The sequence below is a fragment of the Oncorhynchus tshawytscha genome, linkage group LG10 (assembly GCF_018296145.1).
Source record: "Oncorhynchus tshawytscha isolate Ot180627B linkage group LG10, Otsh_v2.0, whole genome shotgun sequence".
In the NCBI taxonomy this organism is placed as follows: Eukaryota; Metazoa; Chordata; class Actinopteri; order Salmoniformes; family Salmonidae; genus Oncorhynchus; species Oncorhynchus tshawytscha.
In genome coordinates this window covers 79482054-79509854 of record NC_056438.1, presented here as the reverse complement: position 1 = coordinate 79509854, position 27801 = coordinate 79482054, and the positions used below count along the sequence as shown (strand labels likewise).

General features: G+C 44.5%; 1 protein-coding gene across 1 annotated transcript in view; it reads right to left on the bottom strand.

Moving 5' to 3' along the window:
• LOC112238531 (collagen alpha-1(XI) chain) overlaps positions 1-27426 on the bottom strand; it is a 182083-nt gene extending 154657 nt beyond the window's left edge. The window contains exons 1-4 of the mRNA XM_042329158.1: positions 27074-27426; positions 8336-8500; positions 1611-1824; positions 190-352 (exon numbers count right to left, since the gene is read on the bottom strand). Of these exons, the coding sequence (XP_042185092.1) occupies positions 190-352; positions 1611-1824; positions 8336-8500; positions 27074-27188 (657 nt within the window). The 5' untranslated portion in view covers positions 27189-27426. The remainder of the gene's footprint in view (positions 1-189; positions 353-1610; positions 1825-8335; positions 8501-27073) is intronic.
• Positions 27427-27801: the final 375 nt, after the last annotated feature.

Sequence of the window (27801 nt, the reverse complement as noted above, 5' to 3'; positions counted from 1 at the left end):
ATCCCCAGAACAGCAATTGCCAATGTCCTCTTTACCTCAAAGACCTGTCCCACGAAGGAATACATTCAAGAATCATTGAAAAACATACCAAATATAAAACCACAGAGCGTTTAGACGTTATGCCGCAAAATGGCAGCCGTGCAATCCACCAAATACAGCGTCATAGCAAGCAATGGTCATCGTCCTTACCTCAAAGACCTCTTCGTCCAGAATCCTGGTTCCGAACACGGTGATGCCGTCAGTGTTGATGGCTGCCCCATCGCTCCTCTTCAGTGGCCTGCTCAGCTTCTTCTTACAATCCACAATGATGGTCACACTCTTCTTCTCCACACTGATGGCCACGCGATGCCATCTACACACGGACAGAGGAGAACATGAAACGTATGAAGTGTATTTGTTGCTTGTTGAACACTACAACCTGAGCACAGGTTGAGATTATCTACAGTCTGGTGTAGTCAGAGATTATCTACAGTCTGGAGTATTCAGAGATAAATCTACAGTCTGGAGTAGTCAGAGATAATCTACAGTCTGGTGTAGTCAGAGATAATCTACAGTCTAGAGTAGTCAGAGATAATCTACAGCCTGGTATAGTCAGAGATAATCTACAGTCTGGAGTAGTCAGAGATAATCTATAGTCTGGAGTAGTCAGAGATAATCTATAGTCTGGTGTAGTAAGAGATGTCAGAGAGATGCCAAGAAAGGTAAAAACTAGGTTGGTCTTGATGAAGATAATTTGTTCTTCTCAGAAAGAGTACTAGCTAGATAAAGACTAAAACGATAAAACTCACTCTACTTTACTTTAAGGTCTGGAAGACAGATACATACCAATGCTTCATTTCATTTTGCTGTAGACAATTGCTCCAGACACATTTTCCCTTAACGTTTCATATTAGCAAAGACCTCACTGTCAGAATATTCATTTTAAAGTTAAGTAATTCATGAAGCTCTGCTATTTTGATGGTTTATTGCAGTGCAGACAGCTGTAAATAATTTGGCAAAAACAGACTGTCACCAAAATGCTGCCAAATAAATAATTGGGCAACTCAAAAGACAGCCATCTCGCAGTTATATTCCTTATGTTATCAATCACTAAACAATGAAGTATATAAATCGAATAATTGTTCGTTTTCAGTGCTTTGCTTGGGTCTGCTGAGAAGCCTTAAATACAGAGACTCAGATCTGGTCGGCCATCTTGTTAAACATGACATGTGTGGAGTGTATCAACAGTAAGAACGCGGTAAGTCCACAGACCCTCTCATAGACCCCCAGAACACATGAGTCAGTCATGGTCACATGATAAGGTAGGTCCCGCCTGCGAACTTCAAAACTAGTTGCTGCCTTCGACCCAAGAGAGAATTTCCTCTTTGTCTAAGACAAAGAGGGAGACGCGGGTTCATATCCCGTGGGTTACAAATGTACAGTACTCCTTGTATAACATCACGGCTTAGTGAAAGGTCAAACTTCAGTTATTTGCCACAGGAAAGAGTAACCCTTAAGCTAACCAAACAGCGCCTAACCTTCCCTGAACCCAAACCTTGTCCATAACAGAAAAGGCCTTGCTTTGTGATAGAGTAGTGATGAGATTCTCAGGTGTCTCAGACTTCACTTACTTGCCATCAGCGAGGTTGATGGATCTGAACAGTGGGTAATCCTCTGGGGAAGGTTTCCCATGTTGGTCTTCGTACAGGAAGACAGGGGAGCGTCCCACCTCCACACCCAGCTGCTGGACCCCCTGCTCGTTATACACAGACAGCAGGAAAGACTGTCTGCCTGCCTTGGGCTTGATGGTGAACATCACTGAGAAGTCCTCTGGGAACGCTCCTCCTGGTGAGAGGGGGAAAAAAATAACAAAACAAAATAAATAATCATATTTGATTGGTTCTGTTTATTTGGATACCCAATTAGCTGTTACATTGTCCAACTCCTCGATAATCATCAATGTGTCGGGTCAGAAGAGAAGATAGTAGAAGAGTTAGATTAGAGGTGGGCGCAGTAATATGACATCATCATACATGCTAAGAGACTTCCTGAGAAGTCCTCTGGGAACACCCTACCGAAATAGGTAGGACAGGTTAGCTACAGTAGCTTTGCAATATGACGTCATGATAGACAGAAGATATAGAGATTTAGAGGTGGGCGCGGTAATATGACATCATCAAACACAGGATCGTTAAAAGAGGTTAAATGTGGACGTGGTAAAATGACATCATTATACACAGAAGTGTCATGCCGTGTTCCAAACAACGGGGAACTCTGAATAATACGAGTTAAAATCATGACATCAGGGATCTTCAAGTCGGAAAGTCAGAGCTCTAGAAATAGGCCCGAGTTCCCGAGTTGAAATTCCGAGTAGGATGACCGTTTAAATAGATTTTTCCCAGGCAGAATATTTTTTTTCTCCAGAGTTCTCAGTTGTTTTGAACTCGCCATCAGAGACGATATAGGTGGATACAGTAATATGACATAATTTAGCTCAGAAGAGTTAGAATGGTTCGAGGTGGATGCGGTAATATGACATCATCATATATTCTGGGAGACTTCCTGATAATATACAGTACATCAACAATAACAGAAGTCAAGGCTTGTCCTTTTTTAACACCCATCCTTGAGATATACCCACAATTAAATGATCATGTCCATCTCATGGACTGCTAGCTCTTTCATCCATACATTTGTCTACTTACTTGACAGGGGTTATTTTACCCCAGCTACATCCTTTAGTCTACCAGACAAAGTGGAAGGGTAAGGCTGTTAAAATGACAGATTGTGCCTTTAATTGTATCCCACATATTAGATAAAAATAACTTAACCCCCAGTTTAAATGTGACCTTTGTTGCCGGGTACTTTAAGTATTTATAACAACAGCTGGCTAATCTTGAAAGAGTCAGAAGTGATCTAATCGCACATACATTTGACAAGACGTGTGAAAGATAACATTCCTAACAAATGTAGTTCTTTAACCATCCAATATTTATTTTAGAATTTATGTAACCTTTATTTAACCTTTATTTAACTAGGCAAGTCAGATAAGAACAAATTATTATTTACGGTGAGGACCTAACAACGGTGACGACCTAACAACGGTGACGACCTAACAACGGTGACGACCTAACAACGGTGACGACCTAACAACGGTGACGACCTAACAGGCAGAAAGGCCTCCTGCGGGGACTGGGGCTGGGGTTAAAAATGACACATAAAGGACAATACACACATCACGACAAGAGAGACAACACAACATAAAGAGAAACCTAAGACAACAACATAACATGGCAGCAACACATGACAACACAGCGTGGTAGCAACACAACATAACAACAACATGGTAGCATGAAAACATGGTAGCAGCACAAAACATGGTATAAACATTATTAGGCACAGACAACAGCACAAAGAGCAAGAAGGTAGAGACAACAATACATCACGTGAACGAGCCACAACTGTCAGTAAGACTGTCCATGATTGAGTCTTTGAATGAAGAGATGGAGATAAAACCGTCCAGTTTGAGTGTTTGTTGCAGCTCGTTCCAGTCGCTAGCTGCAGCGAACTGAAAAGAGGAGCGACCCAGGGATGTGTGTGCTCTGGGGACCTTTAACAGAATGTGACTGGCAGAACAGGTGTTGCATGTGGAGGATGAGGGCTGCAGTAGGTATCTCAGATAGGGGGTCCTACTTCCTACCTACAGCCCTTTTAATAGAGTTTAAAGACAAAAAAATTATAATTGGCTACTGGTGATGTCATAATAGCTGAAATGTTCTCCTCAGACAGAGCGCTCTATGGCAGAATGCTACCATTACCAATCCCATGGGATACTCCACTCCACCCATTCCATTCAATCCTATTTGACAGAAATTTCCAGTCTTTAATACCAGTAAGGCTTCAAAGGCAAATATTTTCGGCAAATAATCACAGAAAATCTCATTGTTAATGTAATCTCCGGCTATTTTCTGCCTTGATTTTTTTCCCCCTTTGCTGTCTGGCCAATTTGACAAAGAACCAACACTCACTCACTGGTAAAATGACTTTAACAAGCATCTGTTCCTAGTGAAGTTGTATATTGTACCGTATCTTTCCATTACGGGGCAAGTAGGCAACTAGCATCTTAAACTGTCGATATTTTTCAACCAGAAAGAGGGCACACGAGCAGGTCCTAAAATTAACACCCTTTTAGATTTTGGCACTAGTGGTATTCACTCGCATTTGTGAATGAAAATAGTAAATTAAATCGCTAAATAAATGCTGCAGTAGCTGTTTTCAACATATTTCTGCCGTTTTGTTTTATAGCTGGCAAAGGCATTGAACAATGTCAAAGAATCCTGTATACTATATACAGTTGAAGTCGGAAGTTTACATACACCTTAGCCAATTATATTTAAACTCAGTTTTTCACAATTCTGGACATTTCATCCTAGTAAAAAAGCCCTGTCTTAGGTCAGTTCTGATTATCACTTTATTCTAAGAATTTGAAATGTCAGAATAATAGTAGAGAGAATGATTTATTTCAGATTTTATTCCTTTCATCACATTCCCAGTGGGTCAGAAGTTTACATACACTCAATTAGTATTTGGTAGCATTGCCTTTAAATTGTTTAACTTGGGTCAAATGTTTCAGGTAGCATTCCACAACCTTCCCAAAATAAATTGGGTGATTTTTGGCCCATTCCTCCTGACAGAGCTGGTGTAACTGAGACAGGTTTGTAGGCCTCCTTGCTCGCACACACTTTTTCAGTTCTGCCCACAAATTTTCTATAGGATTGAGGCCAGGGCTTTGTGATGGCCACTCCAATAGCTTGACTTTGTTGTCCTTAAGCCATTTTGCTACAAATTTGGAAGTTTGCTTGGGGACATTGTCCATTTGAAAGACCCATTTGTGACTAAGCTTTAACTTCCTGACTAATGTCTTGAGATGTTGCTTCAATATATCGACATAATTTTCCTCCCTCATGATGCCATCTATTTTGTGAAGTGCACCAGTCCCTCCTGCAGCAAAGCCCCCCCACAACATGATGCTGCCACCCCCGTTCTTCACAGTTGGGATGGTGTTCTTCGGCTTACAACCCTTCCCCTATTTCCTCCAAGCATAACGATGGTCATTATGGCCAAACAGTTCTATTTTTGTTTCATCAGACCAAAGAACATTTCTCCAAAAAGTATAATCTTTGTCCCCCTGTGCAGTTGCAAACCGTAGTCTGGCTTGTTTATGGCGGTTTTGGAGCAGTGGCTTCTTCCTTGCTGAGCGGCCTTTCAGGTTATGTCAATATAGGACTCGTTTTACTGTGGATACAGATACTTTTGCATCAGTTACCTCCAGCATCGTCACAAGGTCTTTTGCTGTTGTTCTGGGATTGATTTGCACTTTTCGCACCACAGTAAGTTCATCTCTAGGAGACAGAACATCTCCTTCCTGAGTGGTATGACGGCTTCGTGGTCCCATGGTGTTTATACTTGCGTACTAATGTTTGTACAGGTGAATGTGGTACCTTCAGGCATTTGGAAATTGCTCCCATGGATGAACCAGACTTGTGGAGGTCTACATTTTTTTTCCTGAGGTCTTGGCTGATTTCTTTTGATTTTCCCATGATGTCAAGCAAAGAGGCACTGAGTTTGAAGGTAGGCCTTGAAATACATCCATAGGTACACCTCCAATTGACTCAAAGGATGTAAATTAGCCTGCTTCTAAAGATGCTTCTAAAGCCATGACATATTTTTCTGGAAGTTTCCAAGCTGTTTAAAGGCAGTCCACTTAGTGTATGTAAACTTCTGACCCACTGGAATTGTGATACAGTGAATTATAAGTGAAATAATCTGCCTGTAAACAATTATTGGATAAATTACTTGTGCCATGCACAAAGTAGATGTCATAACGGACTTGCCAAAACTATATTTTGTTAACAAGAAATTTGTTGAGTGGTTGAAAAACGAGTTTTAATGACTCCAACCTAAGTATATGTAAACTTTCGACTTCAACCTGTATATACAGTACCAGTCAAAAGATTGGACACACCTACTCATTCAAGGGTTTTTCTATATTTAAACATTTTCCTAATAGTAATAGTGAAGACATCAAAACGATGAAATAACACATACTGTATGGAATCATGTAGTAACCAAATGTATTAAACAAATCAAAATATTTTATATTTGAGATTCTTCAAAGTAGACACTGCTTTCCTTGATAACAGGTTTGCACACTCTTGGCATTCTCTCAACCAGCTTCATGTGTTAGTCACCTGGAATGCATTTCAATTAACAGGTGTGCATTGTTAAACGGGCGGCAGGGTAGCCTAGTGGTTAGTAGAGCGTTGGCCTAGTAGAGCGTTGGACTAGTAACTGGAAGGTTGCAAGTTCAAACCCCCGAGGCGACAAGGTACAAATCTGTCGTTCTGCCCCTGAACAGGCAGGGTACCTAGGGTTCCTGTTCCTAGGCTGTTATTGAAAATAAGAATTTGTTCTTAACTGACTTGCCTAGTTAAATAAATAAATAAAATGTTAATTTATGGCATTTCTTTCCCACTTGTTTGAGCCAATCAGTTGTGTTTTTTATTTTATCTTTAATTAACTAGGCAAGTCAGTTAAGAACAAATTCTTATTTTCAATGACGGCCTAGGAACAGTGGGTTAACTGCCTGTGCATGGGCAGAACGACAGATTTGTACCTTGTCAGCTCAGAGGTTTGAACTTGCAACCTTCCGGTTACTAGTCCAATGCTCTAACCACTAGGCTACCCTGCCGCCCCAGGTGTCATTACTTTAAGACACGAAGGTCAGTCAATCCTAAACATTTCAAGTTTCTTCGAGTGCAGTCGCAAAAACCATCAAGCACTATGATGAAACTGGTTCTCATGAGGACCGCCACAGGAAAGGAAGACCTAGAGTTACCTCTGCTGCAGAGGATAAGTTCATTAGAGTTACCAGCCTCTGAAATTGCAGCCCAAATAAATGCTTCACAGAGTTCAAGTAACAGACACATCTCAACATCAACTGTCCAGAGGAGACTGTGTGAATCAGGTCTTCATGGTCGACTTGCTGCAAAGAAACCACTACTGAAGGACACCAATAAGAAGAGGAGACTTGCTTGGGCCAAGAAATGGACATTTGACCCGTGGAAATCTGTCATTTCAAATTTCTGATTTTTTTGGTTTTGATGGTATGGGGGTGCTTTGCTGGTGACACTGGTATTGGCCCTATACTTTGGTATTTGCAGTACTCTTTTCCTACATTAAATATGTCAATTACACCAAAGGGCATTTCACCTTTTACACATGCGTGTAAACTGTGTATGTGATTAGTACAATGTGATTTGATTTTGAAGGGATGGCACTGATAAATACTGAAATAAAAACTGAATATATCTGTCAGGTTAGAAGTACTATTGCAACTAACGACCACGCTCCTATAATCCTGTTTAGCACTGTGTATGAACTTGTACACAGTCAGCAGTTTAGGATAGTACCACCATGGAAACACCATGAAAGAGCTTTCTGTCTCTCCAAATGGATTCTGTCCTAAAACAATAAATTATTTCTCACATCAAGCCCCCCACCAGTGCTGGTCACCAGACCTCTGCTTCGTCTCCCTCCTAGTCTGGCATTCCCAAATGGTACCCTATTCCCTATGTATTGTAGTGCACTACTTTTGACACCAGGGCCCATAGGGAATAGGGTGCCATTTGGGACACTCCCTATGACTCAGTGTGCTGTGTGATTTCAGTGAGAAAGGAGACGAAGAAGAAGAAAACCCGTCCCGTTAACTTCCTGCCAAATGCGTAGCGCTAGTCTAGGGTCCCAAAGCACTAGAGGGGAAAAAAACATCACTTTACGAGACAAACTCGATATAGCAAAATGTCACACTGCATAAATCCTGTTCTGTGTGTGAGAAATAAGAGGTCTAGAGTGAGTGGTGAATACGTGTTCATGGTGTGTGTGTGTGTGTGTGTGTGTGTGTGTGTGTGTGTGTGTGTGTGTGTGTGTGTGTGTGTGTGTGTGTGTGTGTGTGTGAGTGTGTGTGTGTGTGTGAGTGTGAGTGTGTGTGTGAGTGTGTGAGTGTGAGTGTGTGTGTGTGAGTGTGTGTGTGTGTGTGTGTGTGTGGGTGTGGGTGTGTGTGTGTGTGTGTGTGAGTGTGTGAGACTACAACTTTAGATAGCTGACCACTACACAAACTTACCAATCTAAAAAACTATTAGCTGACATTGAGTGACCGATAAAACAAGAGAAAAACTGCTGATGCAAAACTACATTTCTAAAATGGCACCTTGTGTATTCTACTATTCGAACAGACAATAGTAAAAAATAAAATGGATCATCCCATCCCTGATCTACGGGGGAGCAGTTAGGTCACCTGGAAAGAGTTGCATGCTGGGAGCGCTGATCTGCGCCTGTTTTCCTACGCGGAAGGCTATGTCAGGTTTAGATCCTCTCCGGTGAGTGCAGAAGCCTGTGACTTTACGGACGCCATCCGGAGAGCTGTGGAAGTCCAGAGCCTTGAGTACATCCACTGGGTCAGCTGTGAAGAGAGGAGAGGGACAAGTGTTTAGTATTTTCACAGGGCGATAGAGAAGCGTAAATATTTATTCAAATGGTAGCAGTATAACAAATATATTGTATTTGTCGATTGAGTACATAGAGTAGGAATTTTTTATAAAAACACAAGACCCTAAAAGACCCTAAAGCTAGTATGTGACCAATAACATTTGATTTGATAATATATTTGAAAATATCTTTGATCTAACATAGTAGATCTAGCTTTAAAGGGTAATTCCGCCACTTTTCATCTTCATCCTCTCCAGCAACAAACCCGAGTCTACGTATGTGAAAACTGAGCATTTACTATGTAGAAAGGGAGAACAAAAAAACAGAAAGGAAAAAAAGTTCTACTCGATGACATCATCTTCAAAAAAAAAAAAAAAAATGAAAACAGTGATTTTCAAACACTGAGATTCGTGGTGAAAATACCCTCCTTCTGGTTAGAAACTTGTTGCAGGTTTTAAAAATCACACGTTTAAAAAAACCCCCCACAGATCATAGAAATGCATTGTTTTCACACATGGAGGTCCTTGGTCCTTGGTGCTGGAGATAATGCTTGGCGTCCGTCCGTCCGTCCCCCCCTTGGGGATCTTTGTGTTGGTGGTTGAAGATATCCCTCTAGTGGTGTGGGGGCTGTGCTTTGGCAAAGTGGGTGGGGTTATATCCTTCCTGTTTGGCCCTGTCCAGGGGGTATCATCGGATTGGGACACAGTGTCTCCTGACCCCCCCCTGTCTCAGCCTCCAGTATTTATGCTGCAGTAGTTTATGTGTCGGGGGGCTAGGGTCAGTTTGTTATATCTGGAGTACTTCTCCTGTCTTATCCGGTGTCCTGTGTGAATTTAAGTGTGCTCTCTCTAATTCTCGCTTTCTCTCTTTCTTTCTCTCTCTCGGAGGACCTGAGCCCTAGGACCATGCCTCAGGACTACCTGGCATGATGACTCCTTGCTGTCCCTAGTCCACCTGGCCGTGCTGCTGCTCCAGTTTCAACTGTTCTGCCTGTGATTATTATTATTTGACTATGCTGGTCATTTATGAACATTTGAACATCTTGGCCATGTTCTGTTATAATCTCCACCCGGCACAGCCAGAAGAGGACTGGCCACCCCTCATAGCCTGGTTCCTCTCTAGGTTTCTTCCTAGGTTTTGGCCTTTCTAGGGAGCTTTTTCCTTCCTGCTTCTACACCTGCATTGCTTGCTGTTTGGGGTTTTAGGCTGGGTTTCTGTACAGCACTTTGAGATATCAGCTGATGTACAAAGGGCTATATAAATACATTTGATTTGAATTTGATTTGATAATGAATATGAGGTTGAAAAAGTGTCTGAATTGCCCTTTAATCTCAGGGGGCGAAAGCACAGAGATTCCCTTACATGTAATGCTATGGGTTGTGGTACACCACAGAGTCATCACTATACTTTAACATTGCAATAGAGCAGGTACACTCAATTTTTAAATTGTTTAATTTGACCAGGCAAGTCAGTTAAGAACAAATTCTTATTTCCAATGATGGCCTAGGAACAGTGGGTTAACTGCCTTGTTCAGGAGCAGAAAGACATATTTTTTTAACCTTGTCAGCTCAGTTGATTTGATCTAGCAACCTTTCTATTACTGACCCAACACTCTAACCACTAGGCTACCTGCCGTCCCAACACTCTAACCACTAGAATACCTGCTGGTTACTGACCCAACACTCTAACCACTAGGCTACCTGCTGGTTACTGACCCAACACTCTAACCACTAGGTTACCTGCCGTCCCAACACTCTAACCACTAGGCTACCTGCTGGTTACTGACCCAACACTCTAACCACTAGGTTACCTGCTGGTTACTGACCCAACGCTCTAACCACTAGAATACCTGCTGGTTACTGACCCAACGCTCTAACCACTAGGCTACCTGCTGGTTACTGACCCAACACTCTAACCACTAGGCTACCTGCTGGTTACTAGTCCAACACTCTAACCACTAGGCTACCTGCTGGTTACTGGTCCAACACTCTAACCACTAGGCTACCTGCTGGTTACTGACCCAACGCTCTAACCACTAGGCTACCTGCTGGTTACTGACCCAACACTCTAACCACTAGGCTACCTGCTGGTTACTGACCCAACACTCTAACCACTAGGCTACCTGCTGGTTACTGGCCCAACACTCTAACCACTAGGCTACCTGCTGGTTACTGGCCCAACACTCTAACCACTAGGCTACCTGCTGGTTACTGGCCCAACACTCTAACCACTAGGCTACCAGCCACCCCAAATAGACATGTTTAGTTGAAGAAAACCTGATGGGGTTTTGACAGGTTTTACCACACCTATAGCCTACATAGTTTACGGCATGTGAAAACAACAGTGGTTTTATAAGAAACTTCCGCAGTGGGGCAGTAAAGACGTATGGGGTCAGTCAATGGGTCTCATAGGTCCCCCTATCCAGTACTGCTGGTCAGAGACTGGGGGGGAGAGGGAGGGAGGGAGAGTGGGGGAGAGGGAGGGGGGAGGGAGAGTGGGGGGAGAGGAGGGAGGGAGTGGGGGGGGAGAGGGAGGGAGGGAGACTGGGGGGAGAGAGAGGGAGGGAGGGAGGGAGGGAGGGAGGGAGGGAGGGAGGGAGGGAGGGAGGGGGAGGGAGGGAGGGAGGGAGGGAGGGGGGATGGGGGAGAATGAGGGAGGGAGAGTGGGGGGAGAGAGAGAGAGGGAGGGAGGGAGAGTGGGGGAGACTGGGGGGGAGAGAGAGGGAGGTAGGGAGAGTGGGGGAGAGGAAGGGAGGGAGGGAGACTGGGGGGAGAGAGGGGGAGGGAGACTGGGGGAGAGAGAGGGAGGGAGAGTGGGGGAGAGGAAGGGAGGGAAAAATAGATAGATAGAGTGTTGCTGATTACTAGGACTTTGGAGAGGGTCTGGCATAGTGAGGTTGAGGTTTTACAGGCAGTTTAACACTGCTGAGAACCTTTTCCATTAATGGAACTGAAGGACTGCTGTTCGTCCTCCACTCACCCAGATACTGCCCTCGTCCTCCTGGTGAGGTGTTTACCAGATGGCCTTCCTCTCTTCTCTCTCTCTCTCTCTCTCTCTCTCTCTCTCTCTCTCTCTCTCTCTCTCTCTCTCTCTCTCTCTCTCTCTCTCTCTCTCTCTCTCTCTCTCTCTCTCTCTCTCTCTCTCTCTCTCTCTCTCTCTCTCTCTCTCTCTCAATTAGAAAAAACTGACTGGATGCAAAGACAAGAGGTACTCTCTTATATATCCCACCCTCCCCTGAGGGTCAAATAGATATACAGTATGATTATGGGGAATGTAAAGGATCATAGAGATATACAGTATGATTATGGGGAATGTAAAGCAGCCTAATAGATATACAGTATGATTATGGGGAATGTAAAGGGTCAAATAGATATACAGTATGATTATGGGGAATGTAAAGGATCATAGAGATATACAGTATGATTATGGGGAATGTAAAGCAGCCTAATAGATATACAGTATGATTATGGGGAATGTAAAGGGTCAAATAGATATACAGTATGATTATGGGGAATGTAAAGGGTCTAATAGATATACAGTATGATTATGGGGAATGTAAAGCAGCCTAATAGATATAAAGTATGATTATGGGGAATGTAAAGCAGCCTAATAGATATACAGTATGATTATGGGGAATGTAAAGCAGCCTAATAGATATACAGTATGATTATGGGGAATGTAAAGCAGCCTAATAGATATACAGTATGATTATGGGGAATGTAAAGGGTCAAATAGATATACAGTATGATTATGGGGAATGTAAAGGGTCTAATAGATATACAGTATGATTATGAGGAATGTAAAGGGTTATAGAGATATACAGTATGATTATGGGGAATGTAAAGGGTCTAATAGATATACAGTATGATTATGGGGAATGTAAAGCTACAGTCACTACAGTTCTTGGTTCAAATCCAGGCTGTATCACATCTGGCTGTGATTGGGTGTCCTACAGGGTGACGCATTGTCCGGGTTAGGGGAGGGTGTGCCGACACATTGGACTGGGGGGAGAGAGAGGGAAGGAGGGAGAGTGGGGGAGAGAGAGGGAGGGAGGGAGGGAGGGATGGGGGAGAAAGAGGGAGGGAGAGTGGGGGAGAGAGAGAGGGAGGGAGGGAGACTGGGGGGAGAGAGGGGGGAGAGGAAGGGAGGGAGGGAGACTGGGGGGAGGAAGGGAGGGAGGGAGACTGGGGGAGAGAGAGGGAGGGAGAGTGGGGGAGAGGAAGGGAGGGAAAAATAGATAGATAGAGAGAGTGTTGCTGATTACTAGGACTTTGGAGAGGGTCTGGCATAGTGAGGTTGAGGTTTTACAGGCAGTTTAACACTGCTGAGAACCTTTTCTATTAATGGAACTGAAGGACTGCTGTTCGTCCTTCACTCACCCAGATACTGACCTCGTCCTCCTGGTGAGGTGTTTACCAGATGGCCTTCCTCTTTCACCTCTCTCTCTCTGTCTCTGTCTCTGTCTCTGTCTCTGTCTCTGTCTCTGTCTCTGTCTCTGTCTCTGTCTCTCTCTCTCTCTCTCTCTCTCTCTCTCTCTCTCTCTCTCTCTCTCTCAATCCCTGAGGGTCAAAAAAACTGACTGGAATGCAAAGATCAAGAGGTACTCTCTTATATATCCCTCCCTCCCCTGAGGGTCAAATAGATATACAGTATGATTATGGGGAATGTAAAGGATCATAGAGATATACAGTATGATTATGGGGAATGTAAAGCAGATATACTCTCTGATTATCCCAATCCCTAAAGGGTCTAATAGATATACAGTATGATTATGGGGAATGTAAAGGGTCAAATAGATATACAGTATGATTATGGGGAATGTAAAGGGTCTAATAGATATACAGTATGATTATGGGGAATGTAAAGGGTCAAATAGATATACAGTATGATTATGGGGAATGTAAAGGGTCTAATAGATATACAGTATGATTATGGGGAATGTAAAGGGTTATAGAGATATACAGTATGATTATGGGGAATGTAAAGCAGCCTAATAGATATACAGTATGATTATGAGGAATGTAAAGGGTTATAGAGATATACAGTATGATTATGGGGAATGTCAAGCAGACTAATAGATATACAGTATGATTATGGGGAATGTAAAGCAGCCTAATAGATATACAGTATGATTATGGGGAATGTAAAGCAGACTAATAGCAGGACTAAGTTTTAAAGGAGCCGTACACACAGGAGGTCTCTTTACTTCATTTACACATTGATAACATCCTAAATGGAACCCTAATCCCTATGTAGTGCACCATAGGGCTCTGGTCAAAAGTAGTGCACTATATAGGGAATAGGGTCCCATAGGGCTCTGGTCAAAAGTAGTGTACTATATAGGGAATAGGGTCCCATAGGGCTCTGGTCTAAAGTAGTGTACTATATAGGGAATAGGGTTCTATAGGGCTCTGGTCTAAAGTAGTGCACTATATAGGGAATAGGATCCAATTTGGGACACAGTAGTTGACAACGTCCCAGTTCCTCAGGTGATTTACGCGGATCCTTTACTGCAGAAGCCCATACTGTATATAGAGCTGTCTACGTGTCCCTAAACCAACAGTGAGTTGCTACTGAAAGGTTAAAGGTGAGGCGATACATAGTTCAGGTATGTACTGTAACATCTGAGGACAGTCCACTCAAAGCCTTTTAAAGGAAGCCCTTTGACGCTAACGGTTTGTTCCTGGCGGTGAGTGACATCACACTGAGTTTGTGTATTGGTTTGGGTGAGCTTGGGCGGTATCACATGTCCCCTCTAGGGCGAACGCTGACGTGGACGTCCACAAAAAGCTTGCCATTAGCTAAGATCTTGTCAGTTTGCTAAAACCTCACAAGATGTAGAGAACGTGCCACTCATACCGAGAGAAGAGTCAACCTAGGACATGACCTAACAGAATCTACATCACATAAGAAGATGTGTCCCAAACGGCACCTTATTCCCTATATAGTGCACTACTTTAGACCAGAGTCCTATGGGACCCTATTCCCTATATAGTACACTACTTTAGACCAGAGCCCTATAGAACCCTATTCCCTATATAGTACACTACTTTAGACCAGAGCCCTATAGAACCCTATTCCCTATATAGTGCACTACTTTAGACCAGAGCCCTATGGAACCCTATTCCCTATATAGTGCACTACTTTAGACCAGAGCCCTATGGAACCCTATTCCCTATATAGTGCACTACTTTAGACCAGAGCCCTATGGGACCCTATTCCCTATATAGTGCACTACTTTAGACCAGAGTCCTATGGGACCCTATTCCCTATGTAGTGCACTACTTTTGACCAGAGCCCTATGGGACCCTATTCCCTATATAGTGCACTACTTTAGACCAGAGCCCTATGGGACCCTATTCCCTATATAGTGCACTACATTTGACCGGAGCCCTGGCTAAAAGTAGTGGACTAAATATGGAATAGGATGCCATTTGGGACGCAATGTGTCTCTGAACCTCTTATCTTATAAGACCCAGTCTAAATTGTGAAAGTATCATTATTTAGCTAATAAGGAAATAATGGGCCGGTGTGTTAGAAATTCCCAGGCCGATATCTGGTCCCAGTCCGCCCTTTATGTCACCCCAAAAAAGACGATATAAAATAGATAATTTTGCATGTAAAATTTGAACAATTGTGTAATTTAATACTAAAACAATTGCTCAGAGAAAAAGATCTCAAAAAGATGGGGGTGGAAATGATTGGAATTCCTGTTTTCAATACTCCAGTACCCTCCACTTGCGAGGATAACAACACTGACTCTTTTTCTAAAATGTTTTATGAGATTGGAGAACACATTGGGAGGGATTTTAGACCGTTCCCCCATACAGAATCTTTCCAGATCCTTGATATCCTTAATCTGTTCTTATTGACTGAACCTCTTCAAATCAAACCACAGGTTTTTAATGGGGTTCAAGTCCAGAGACTGAGATGGCCATTGTAAAATGTTGATTTCGTGGTCAACCATTTCTTTGTTGATTTTGGGGTTATTGCTTGATGATCCTCTTGTGGCCAAGTGTCTAATGGCAGAGGCAACCAGGTTTTAGGTTAAAATGTCCTGGTACTTCGTAAAGTTCATGATGCCATTGACCTTTTAAAAAATAAAAAAAACATATTAAACAAGGCGAGCCAGTTAAGAACAAACTCTTATTTGTTAACTGGCCTACCCCAGACAACGTTGGGACAATTGTGCGCTGCCCTGTAGGACTCCCAATCACAGCCAGATGTGACACAGGAACTGTAGTGACACCTCTTGTATTGAGATACAGCGTCTTAGACCACTGCACCACTTAGGACCTTTAACAAAGTGTTCTAGAACCAGTGGAAGTAAAATACCGCCAAAGCTTCAACACTGTATTGTACAGTAAGGATGAGGTATTTTCAGCATATGCATTGTTCCCACCGCTGGTGTGCGTGACCAAAGACCTCTGTATCTTAATGTCATGTGACCACAGCATCGGTTCCAATCCAAGTGCCAACGCCATGTAGCGTTTAACTCCAGGCGGTGCTGTGGTCACATGACGTGAAAATAGAGCTCTATGGCCACGCAAATCAATGGTGAGGATTGGCCTTTCGGGAGAGAGAGAAAAAAAATATATATGTAGAAATGGGCTCTGGTCAAAATTAGATCTATCTTTGGCAAATTACAGGAGTGGCAAGGACTGGAATGTAATAGTTAAACAGAGACGGAAACCAAGCTAACTGCGTACCAAATGGTGCCCTCATTTAAAACCTGTGTCTCCAAAAAGAACGTAGATAAAACAGGCTATTAGGACAAGAATTCATAGCTCACTGGTTTAATGATGATTATCAACAGCATTCTCAGTCAAATTGGTTCCATTGGGGCCTCCCGGGTGGCGCAGTGGTCTAGGGCACTGCATCGCAGTGTACCACCGGAGACCCTGGGTATCGAGCCCAGGCTTTGTTGCAGCCGGCCGCGACCTTGTTAAGGTCCTAAGTGGTGCAGTGGTCTAAGACGCTGCATCTCAGTACAAGAGGTGTCACTACAGTTCTTGGTTCAAATCCAGGCTGTATCACATCTGGCTGTGATTGGGTGTCCTACAGGGTGACGCATTGTCCGGGTTAGGGGAGGGTGTGCCGACACATTGGTGCGGCTGGCTTCCGGGTTGGATGCACGCTGTGTTAAGAAGCAGTGCGGCTTGGTTGGGTTGTGTTTTGGAGGACGTGTGGCTTTTGACCTTCGTCTCTCCCATTTCAGGAGTTGTAGCAATGAGACAAGATAGTAACACTTGGATACCACGCAAGGGGGTAAAAAAATGCACATTTGGGAGGGGATCCATTGACAGTGGAAGAATAGGTCTAATGGTTTGGTCCCAAATCTCACTCAAAGAAGGAATTTGATACGCAATATTCTGACTGAAACTTTAGTGATGATGACAAAACGGGGTTAATCTCAGAGTGTTTGATCCATTGACAGTAGAACTGTTATAAGTTTGACCGCAGTCTTTGTAGGTAGAAAGACATAGAAATAGGTTCACCGGACGTGCTACCTGTCCCAGACCTGCTGTTTTCAACTCTCTAGAGACAGCAGGAGTGGCAGAGATACTCAATGATCGGCTGTGAAAAGCCAACTGACATTTACTCCTGAGGTGCTGATCTGTTGCACACTCTACACCTGCATTGCTTGCTGTTTGGGGTTTTAGGCTGGGTTTCTGTACAGCACTTTGAGATATCAGCTGATTTAAGAACGGCTTTATAAATACATTTGATTCGATTTTTGATTTGATTTAAATAGAAGGGAATTTAATACAAAGTCTGATGGGGCTCTCCGAGTGTTGGATTCATTGACAAAGTAACAGGAAGATGGTCTGATCCAACTCGGCTCTACCTCCCTCCCTTTCTCTCTGTGGGAAAAGTGTTTTACAGGGCTTAATAATGAAGCCTTTGTTATAAAGCCCTGATGTATCTCTGAGTCACTCTTAAGACAACCATACAATGAAACCATTGGAGACTAGGCCAAAAATGCACTGACGAAGGAATAACAGACTCTACGGATGGAAGAAGTATAGAAATTAAATAACTATTCTAGAAGTCATTCAATTCTATTATTCTAGAAATCATTCTATTCTAGAAGTCATTCAATTCTATTATTCTAGAAATCATTCTGTTCTAGAAGACATTCTAATTCCCCTTTCAGATTCAAGCAGTGGTGAACCATGTAAACTCTCTACAGCCTACGGATTTGAACCGCCATAAAGAACCTCTCTCTACATCAAAGGGGAGTTGTCTGGTTAGAAAGACAGTCGTTTGAACAGAAGCCGAGATGAGAATGATTCTTACTGGACAGACATTTCTCGAAGACCATTTCCCCCACACCTGTTCAGAGGGGTTAACAACAACAACAAACACTGCATTTTTATAAAAAAAAATTTAAAAGAATATCACTGTCTACAATTTTCATCATATTATAATTTCATCATCTCCCTAGCAACATCTGGCCTGTGTTGAAAGGATGTGCTGATGTTGCCGTTTCCTGTTCCTGCTTGGTGGCCAGGTGGGGGTCCTAGGGGGGCGGTGCTAGTCAACTTGCTGAACACATTAGGAGGCCTTGCACCACTTGTTATAGCCACACGTCTCTATCTCTCCCTCTTCCTTTCTCTCTTTCTCTCTCTTGCTCTCTCTCTCTGCCTCTCTGTCTCTCTACTTCTCTCTCTGTCTCTCTCTCTCTCTTTCTCCCTGTTCTCTATGTCTCTTTTTCTCTCAACCCCCCCAGCAACACCAGATCAACCCACAAACAGACTCCTACAGTAGTCACTGTACTTTAACCCACAGAACAAATAAAAGTCAATTTACGAGGTAACATCACAAGAAGTTAAAATTCTCTCCCTTTGAGAAAATATCCCATAAAACCCCAAAGTAGTCTCTCTCCGGCTTGTCTGTATTGTCCCAAGTACTGAGCTAATGGGGCGGCAGTTGGGCCAGTAACCAACCGAAAGGTCGCTGGTTCGAATCCCCGAGCCGGGCAAGCTAAAAAAATCTGTTGTTTTGCCCAGTTAACTCCCAAACCCCCCTTTCACCCCTCAGTCGGTTGAATGCATTCAGTTGTGCAACTGAAGAAAAGAAAAAATAAAAGAATGATGCTGGACCAAAGACCTCTCTGTGAGCTGCTGCAGTCCTGCATACCTCCAGGCCTTATTTATTCCAGATGTGTTGAGTTGGCCTGGAATTGCCTCCCCTCCGTCTTCCTCCTTTCCTTCCAAACCACCTCCACACAGAAGCGCTCCAAAAAAAAAAAAAAGAACAGGCAATATCCCAAAACCATTAAAGCCTCAGTAAAAAAACCATGCAGGGCCTTTGAAAAGCAGCACATCTTTCAGAGGAGGTGGTAGAAACCTAAGTGTGACTAGTTTGAGACATCTTGAATACAGCCATCGCTATCTATCATTCCAACCCCTTACACAGAATTCTAAACCACATTCTATATAATGATAAAGGACAGATACCCCACTACGGAAGTTTTTTTTTAAAGAAGGGATTTGTCTACAGTGTTACAAGTCCCAGTCCCCATAGCAGTTATAGGATATTCACTAGAACATCTCGTCATAGACATGTTGTCTTGTCTAAACTAACAATTCTCACACCTCTGAACGCCAGTCCTCTACCTGCCTGTCTCCCGTCAGGCCGTCTTGAGATACTGTCTGTCTGAGTCCCAAATAGCACCCAATTCCCAATATAATAACGTTACTTTTGACCACAGCTCTAGGGAATAGGGTGCCATTTGAAATACACATCTGGTCTCTGAGACGTTTGATACAAGCTGTTTACCACAGCAGCAACACAGCTCTCAAACTAACCCGAACAGAAGGGAAAACCATTGACTCTTGTCTTCAGTTGTTTCTTTGGGACACTTTCAGTGTTGGATTGCTCAGGGTTAAAATACCATTTGGATGAAGCCATAAAGGTAATGTCTCCTCTTTACGGCATTAAAACAAAATGGAATTAAAGCACATTCTGAGCTTTAGGCTCTGTGGCTTTTTGGCCTTTAGGCTCTGTGGCTTTTTGGCCTTTAGGCTCTGTGGCTTTTTGGCCTTTAGGCTCTGTGGCTTTTTGGCCTTTAGGCTCTGTGGCTTGTTGGCCTTTAGGCTCTGTGGCTTTTTGGCCTTTAGGCTCTGTGGCTTTTTGGCCTTTAGGCTCTGTGGCTTTTTGGGCTTTAGGCTCTGTGGCTTTTTGGCCTTTAGGCTCTGTGGCTTTTTGGCCTTTAGGCTCTGTGGCTTTTTGGCCTTTAGGCTCTGTGGCTTGTTGGCCTTTAGGCTCTGTGGCTTGTTGGGCTCTTTGGGTTGGTGTATCTAACGTGTTGGGGTGTAGGCTATATGTCTCTGTGCTGTTTCTTGTCACCACCATCTATCCAGAGTTGGCAGCATAAGTGACAATTACAGTGTCCTGGAAAGCCTGTAAATGTTTGCTAGTCACATCATGCAATTCTGGTCTGTTTAAACATCACACAGAGGAGGAGGAGGAGGAGGAGGAGGAGAGATGGGCGATGAAGGGCAAGCCATGCCTGTGTGGCAGTGAGATATTCCATTATGGATGGGTACCTAGTTCAACAGGCTATCTGGAATAATGTCAAATGGGATTGTGAGGGGTGGGTGGAGGTTTAGAGGGAGGGGTGGGTGGAGGATTAGGGGGAGGGGTGGGTGGACAGGACACTCCAAACACTGAAACTCTCCAGACATAAAGAAAAGCAGTCTGGGTCGTGGAAGTTGGGGGCACCAATTCATAGATCAGCTGACAGCTCACAGACTGACATCTCACCCAAGATGGCTCGCTTTGTAAAGGGGCTTTTACAGTCCCACGAATCATCACCCAGGTGGGTGCTACAGTTCAGTAGTGGGCGATCCAGCCTACCTACGGAGGAGGAGGAGGAGGAGGAGGAGGAGGAGGAGGAAGAGGAGCTGTAAACATCGATGACGATGAGGTGCCCGATGAAGACATCTGTGACTTGTCTGTCAGATGTTTAAACCTCCTTCCTCATAAGATACTAACCTTCAGAACTGCCTATAATCTAAAGCTGTGATCGATCATCATTCAGGAAATGTGGGAAGTGAAGACTATATAGTGGTCAGCAGTAGGAAACACAGTTTCTCCATTCTGCCCTGGTAACCACTAAGCCCAATAACTCTCCACTCTACCCTGGTTACCACTAAGCCCAATACCTCTCCACTCTACCCTGGTTACCACTAAGCCCAACAACTCTCCACTCTACCCTGGTTACCACTAAGCCCAATAACTATCCACTCTACCCTGGTTACCACTAAGCCCAATAACTCTCCACTCTACCCTGGTTACCACTAAGCCCAATAACTCTCCACTCTGCCCTGGTTACCACTAAGCCCAATACCTCTCCACTCTACCCTGGTTACCACTAAGCCCAATACCTCTCCACTCTACCCTGGTTACCACTAAGCCCAATACCTCTCCACTCTGCCCTGGTTACCACTAAGCCCAATGACTCTCCACTCTACCTTGGTTACCACTAAGCCCAATAACTCTCCACTCTACCCTGGTTACCACTAAGCCCAATACCTCTCCACTCTACCCTGGTTACCACTAAGCCCAATAACTCTCCACTCTACCCTGGTTACCACTAAGCCCAATACCTCTCCACTCTACCCTGGTTACCACTAAGCCCAATAACTCTCCACTCTGCCCTGGTTACCACTAAGCCCAATAACTCTCCACTCTGCCCTGGTTACCACTAAGCCCAATAACTCTCCACTCAACCCTGGTTACCACTAAGCCCAATAACTCTCCACTCTGCCCTGGTTACCACTAAGCCCAATAACTCTCCACTCTGCCCTGGTTACCACTAAGCCCAATAACTCTCCACTCTGCCCTGGTTACCACTAAGCCCAATAACTCTCCACTCTACCCTGGTTACCACTAAGCCCAATACATCTCCACTCTACCCTGGTTACCACTAAGCCCAATACCTCTCCACTCTACCCTGGTTACCACTAAGCCCAATAACTCTCCACTCTACCCTGGTTACCACTAAGCCCAATAACTCTCCACTCTACCCTGGTTACCACTAAGCCCAATAACTCTCCACTCTACCCTGGTTACCACTAAGCCCAATAACTCTCCACTCTACCCTGGTTACCACTAAGCCCAATGAGTCTCCACTCTACCCTGGTTACCACTAAGCCCAAAACCTCTCCACTCTACCCTGGTTACCACTAAGCCCAATGAGTCTCCACTCTACCCTGGTTACCACTAAGCCCAATACCTCTCCACTCTACCCTGGTTACCACTAAGCCCAATAACTCTCCACTCTACCCTGGTTACCACTAAGCCCAATAACTCTCCACTCTACCCTGGTTAACACTAAGCCCAATAACTCTCCACTCTACCCTGGTTACCACTAAGCCCAATAACTCTCCACTCTACCCTGGTTACCACTAAGCCCAATAACTCTCCACTCTGCCCTGGTTCTCTACCCTGGTTACCACTAAGCCCAATAACTCTCCACTCTACCCTGGTTACCACTAAGCCCAATACCTCTCTACTCTGCCCTGGTTACCACTAAGCCCAATAACTCTCCACTATACCCTGGTTACCACTAAGCCCAATAACTCTCCACTCTACCCTGGTTACCACTAAGCCCAATACCTCTCCACTCTACCCTGGTTACCACTAAGCCCAATAACTCTCCACTCTGCCCTGGTTACCACTAAGCCCAATAACTCTCCACTCTGCCCTGGTTACCACTAAGCCCAATAACTCTCCACTCAACCCTGGTTACCACTAAGCCCAATAACTCTCCACTCTGCCCTGGTTACCACTAAGCCCAATAACTCTCCACTCTGCCCTGGTTACCACTAAGCCCAATAACTCTCCACTCTGCCCTGGTTACCACTAAGCCCAATAACTCTCCACTCTACCCTGGTTACCACTAAGCCCAATACATCTCCACTCTACCCTGGTTACCACTAAGCCCAATAACTCTCCACTCTACCCTGGTTACCACTAAGCCCAATACCTCTCCACTCTACCCTGGTTACCACTAAGCCCAATAACTCTCCACTCTACCCTGGTTACCACTAAGCTCAATAACTCTCCACTCTACCCTGGTTACCACTAAGCCCAATAACTCTCCACTCTACCCTGGTTACCACTAAGCCCAATGAGTCTCCACTCTACCCTGGTTACCACTAAGCCCAAAACCTCTCCACTCTACCCTGGTTACCACTAAGCCCAATGAGTCTCCACTCTACCCTGGTTACCACTAAGCCCAATACCTCTCCACTCTACCCTGGTAACCACTAAGCCCAATAACTCTCCACTCTACCCTGGTTACCACTAAGCCCAATAACTCTCCACTCTACCCTGGTTAACACTAAGCCCAATAACTCTCCACTCTACCCTGGTTACCACTAAGCCCAATAACTCTCCACTCTACCCTGGTTACCACTAAGCCCAATAACTATCCACTCTGCCCTGGTTCTCTACCCTGGTTACCACTAAGCCCAATAACTCTCCACTCTACCCTGGTTACCACTAAGCCCAATACCTCTCTACTCTGCCCTGGTTACCACTAAGCCCAATAACTCTCCACTCTACCCTGGTTACCACTAAGCCCAATAACTCTCCACTCTACCCTGGTTACCACTAAGCCCAATAACTCTCCACTCTACCCTGGTTACCACTAAGCCCAATACCTCTCCACTCTACCCTGGTTACCACTAAGCCCAATAACTCTCCACTCTACCCTGGTTACCACTAAGCCCAATAACTCTCCACTCTACCCTGGTTACCACTAAGCCCAATGAGTCTCCACTCTACCCTGGTTACCACTAAGCCCAAAACCTCTCCACTCTACCCTGGTTACCACTAAGCCCAATGAGTCTCCACTCTACCCTGGTTACCACTAAGCCCAATACCTCTCCACTCTACCCTGGTTACCACTAAGCCCAATACCTCTCCACTCTACCCTGGTTACCACTAAGCCCAATAACTCTCCACTCTACCCTGGTTACCACTAAGCCCAATAACTCTCCACTCTACCCTGGTTAACACTAAGCCCAATAACTCTCCACTCTACCCTGGTTACCACTAAGCCCAATAACTCTCCACTCTACCCTGGTTACCACTAAGCCCAATAACTATCCACTCTGCCCTGGTTCTCTACCCTGGTTACCACTAAGCCCAATAACTCTCCACTCTACCCTGGTTACCACTAAGCCCAATACCTCTCTACTCTGCCCTGGTTACCACTAAGCCCAATAACTCTCCACTCTACCCTGGTTACCACTAAGCCCAATAACTCTCCACTCTACCCTGGTTACCACTAAGCCCAATAACTCTCCACTCTACCCTGGTTACCACTAAGCCCAATACCTCTCCACTCTACCCTGGTTACCACTAAGCCCAATAACTCTCCACTCTACCCTGGTTACCACTAAGCCCAATAACTCTCCACTCTACCCTGGTTACCACTAAGCCCAATGAGTCTCCACTCTACCCTGGTTACCACTAAGCCCAAAACCTCTCCACTCGACCCTGGTTACCACTAAGCCCAATAAGTCTCCACTCTACCCTGGTTACCACTAAGCCCAATACCTCTCCACTCTACCCTGGTTACCACTAAGCCCAATAACTCTCCACTCTACCCTGGTTACCACTAAGCCCAATAACTCTCCACTCTACCCTGGTTAACACTAAGCCCAATAACTCTCCACTCTACCCTGGTTACCACTAAGCCCAATAACTCTCCACTCTACCCTGGTTACCACTAAGCCCAATAACTCTCCACTCTGCCCTGGTTCTCTACCCTGGTTACCACTAAGCCCAATAACTCTCCACTCTACCCTGGTTACCACTAAGCCCAATAACTCTCCACTCTACCCTGGTTACCACTAAGCCCAATAACTCTCCACTCTACCCTGGTTACCACTAAGCCCAATAACTCTCCACTCTACCCTGGTTACCACTAAGCCCAATACCTCTCCACTCTGCCCTGGTTACCACTAAGCCCAATAACTCTCCACTCTACCCTGGTTACCACTAAGCCCAATAACTCTCCACTCTACCCTGGTTACCACTAAGCCCAATAACTCTCCACTCTACCCTGGTTACCACTAAGCCCAATACCTCTCCACTCTACCCTGGTTACCACTAAGCCCAATAACTCTCCACTCTACCCTGGTTACCACTAAGCCCAATAACTCTCCACTCTACCCTGGTTACCACTAAGCCCAATACCTCTCCACTCTACCCTGGTTACCACTAAGCCCAATAACTCTCCACTCTACCCTGGTTACCACTAAGCCCAATAACTCTCCACTCTACCCTGGTTACCACTAAGCCCAATAACTCTCCACTCTACCCTGGTTACCACTAAGCCCAATAACTCTCCACTCTACCCTGGTTACCACTAAGCCCAATACCTCTCCACTCTACCCTGGTTACCACTAAGCCCAATAACTCTCCACTCTTCCCTGGTTACCACTAAGCCCAATAACTCTCCACTCTCCCTGGTTACCACTAAGCCCAATACCTCTCCACTCTACCCTGGTTACCACTAAGCCCAATAACTCTCCACTCTACCCTGGTTACCACTAAGCCCAATAACTCCCCACTCTTCCATGGTTACCACTAAGCCCAATAACTCTCCACTCTACCCTGGTTACCACTAAGCCCAATAACTCCCCACTCTTCCCTGGTTACCACTAAGCCCAATAACTCTCCACTCTACCCTGGTTACCACTAAGCCCAATAACTCCCCACTCTTCCCTGGTTACCACTAAGCCCAATAAGGGGTGTTGATGGAGAGTTCTCTCCTCTGACAGATCGCTACATTTGTTTTATTAAATAGTTTTTTTTTGTTTATTTTGTTTTTAAAGAGACTTTGAGATTCTACTTGTAACAAAAATCACAATATAAAATAATTATATTTTATATTATTAAAATACTTTGCACTCTCTCATCTAAATCATTTATCCATGGTTCTGCTCTTGATATTGACTTGCTACCTTAGCTCAGAATATCAAAGTAAAGAAAACAGAATCAACACATATATAACATCAGAAACACACCAAACAAATATGAATGTCATAATATCCACAATCAAGAGAAATAAGCAATCATCTTGATCCAGATATAGGCTAATTTAAAGGGGGTGAAGAGGGGGGGGGGACTCTTTCCATCAACGCCCCTTATTGGGCTTAGTGGTAACCAGGGAAGAGTGGAGAGTTATTGGGCTTAGTGGTTACCAGGGTAGAGTGGAGAAACTGTGTTTCCTACTGCTGGTCACTATATGGTCTTCCCTCCCACATTATAGAGAGAGCATCGCCTCACGGGCTACAGTACTACCTATACCCAGCAGCATAGTATCTTATGGAACAACAGTGCCTCATACCGTTTGTGTTGAGAGTCTATGAATAATTTTAAAATATTCTGAAGCCAAATAGGAAAATACCCCCAAAGAATAGGCAAAAGGGCTGAACTGCTAAAGAATGCTAAACGCACATCGGGGATGTCACGGTGGCATAGCTTATTATTGACATATGTCAATAGTTTGGAAGAGAGCAGTTAAAATGTATAAACATCTTATTAGCCATAACGGTCCGATCATTATTGTGTAACATCAATTGATATGACGTTTCAAAACCAGCATATAGTTCCACTTAATAATTAATGTGTGGAAGGTTATCCTACCTTAGTCTCAGTTTTAATAAACCACCGAGCACCTATGGCTGCTGTACAATCAGCCAAACTCTCTAAACTCACGCGTAAAAAGTCGTTGCCTTCCCTATTACGCGGTTCCATTGAAGATAGCTGGGATAGCCATATCAATACTCTGACGTTACCTATCACAACAACCCAAAACGCGCAGCTCTCCAGTGGCTACACGATTTTATAGCCAAGGTGTGAGAATGCTACCTCAACCATATATGGAATCCTTCTCCCGATAGCCGTGTCCACACACACCTAGCGGACCACAGGGGCAAACAAAGCCTAGTTGTCTGGCTAAACCCTTTAAAACATTCCCCGGAGAGCGTCCTGGGCGCACTTTTAGTTGCGTAGTGTACTACCACAACAGCATGACACGTACAGAACCGCGGGCGAGACGTTATTTTTGGGGGGAATCACGCTGCGACCTGGAGAGGAGACGACAGCACCTGTATGAATGCTGCTGGGGTTTACCGCGGACGGGATGGAAAAGACTTGGAGGTAGCCTACCTGGCGGATATCAAATCGCTATTTAGGTTAAGGATAACGGAAATGGGTGGCATTGGCATTATTTGGAACATTCTTATATTCGATCATGGATACGCACGTGGTGACACATAAGTCATGATTTTAGACAGTGTCATGATATTAGTTAGTTCAATTTTTCTTTCAGTTGGCTGTCAACCTCAGAAGCACAGCGCAGTGATTGTGGAAGTGGCCCTATAGATGCGCTCTCATCACTTGATAAGTCAAACCATGGGGGGGCAAGGATGCCCCTGTTTGTCCCCAAGAAACACCAGGGAGAGTTTGACATGTGAACGGTTGAGAAACGCGTTCTCCAACGATAGTTCCTTACCTGCTTTAACATTGACGGCTTGCAGAAGGAAAGTGATAGTGACGATGGTGGTTAGAGTGGGGTCCCACAGCCACCTTTTCGTTTTCCACCTTGTGGACCATCTTTTCATCTCCATTGTCACTCACTCAGCTACTCAAAGCTCCTAAAGAAAAAAAAACGGGCGACTTTTCAGTACAAAATGTAGGTCCTTTTCCTTCCACAAATACAGAAAAAGGACAGAGTTGTTGTTGGTAATTTCAGTTACTACAACAAAGCCATAAGTGCAAAACGGTACTGTTTTTTCTTTAGAGCCAAACTGGGCCCTCCTGCTCCTCTCTCCCTCAGCCCCAGCCCTTAGACTGAAGGTGTTTGGGCTTTTAGGAAAAAAACGGAGACCATTCGATTCCACGAGAGCCGGGCGTGGGAGGGGGGTACGGCAGCAGGAAACTGACAGTTGGAAAATGTTCCGTTTAGCGAATCACGGGCTGGAAAGTTGTCTTCAATCCCGCCCATAAACTGTCAGTCAAGACTGGCCAGAGGTCCTTGGTTACAGCAGGCGTCAGGAGTCACATCATTTATTCTTCAGATATCATATTGTCATATAGAGAGAAACGGAGGGAGAGAGGTGGAGACACTGATGCGTAACAACGCTATAATAACGCAATGGGCTATCTAGAGTCAGATAACAGATCATTTCTATCTTCCCCTGGTGCTATTGGGCTTTCTTTATAATCTAATTAAATCAAATA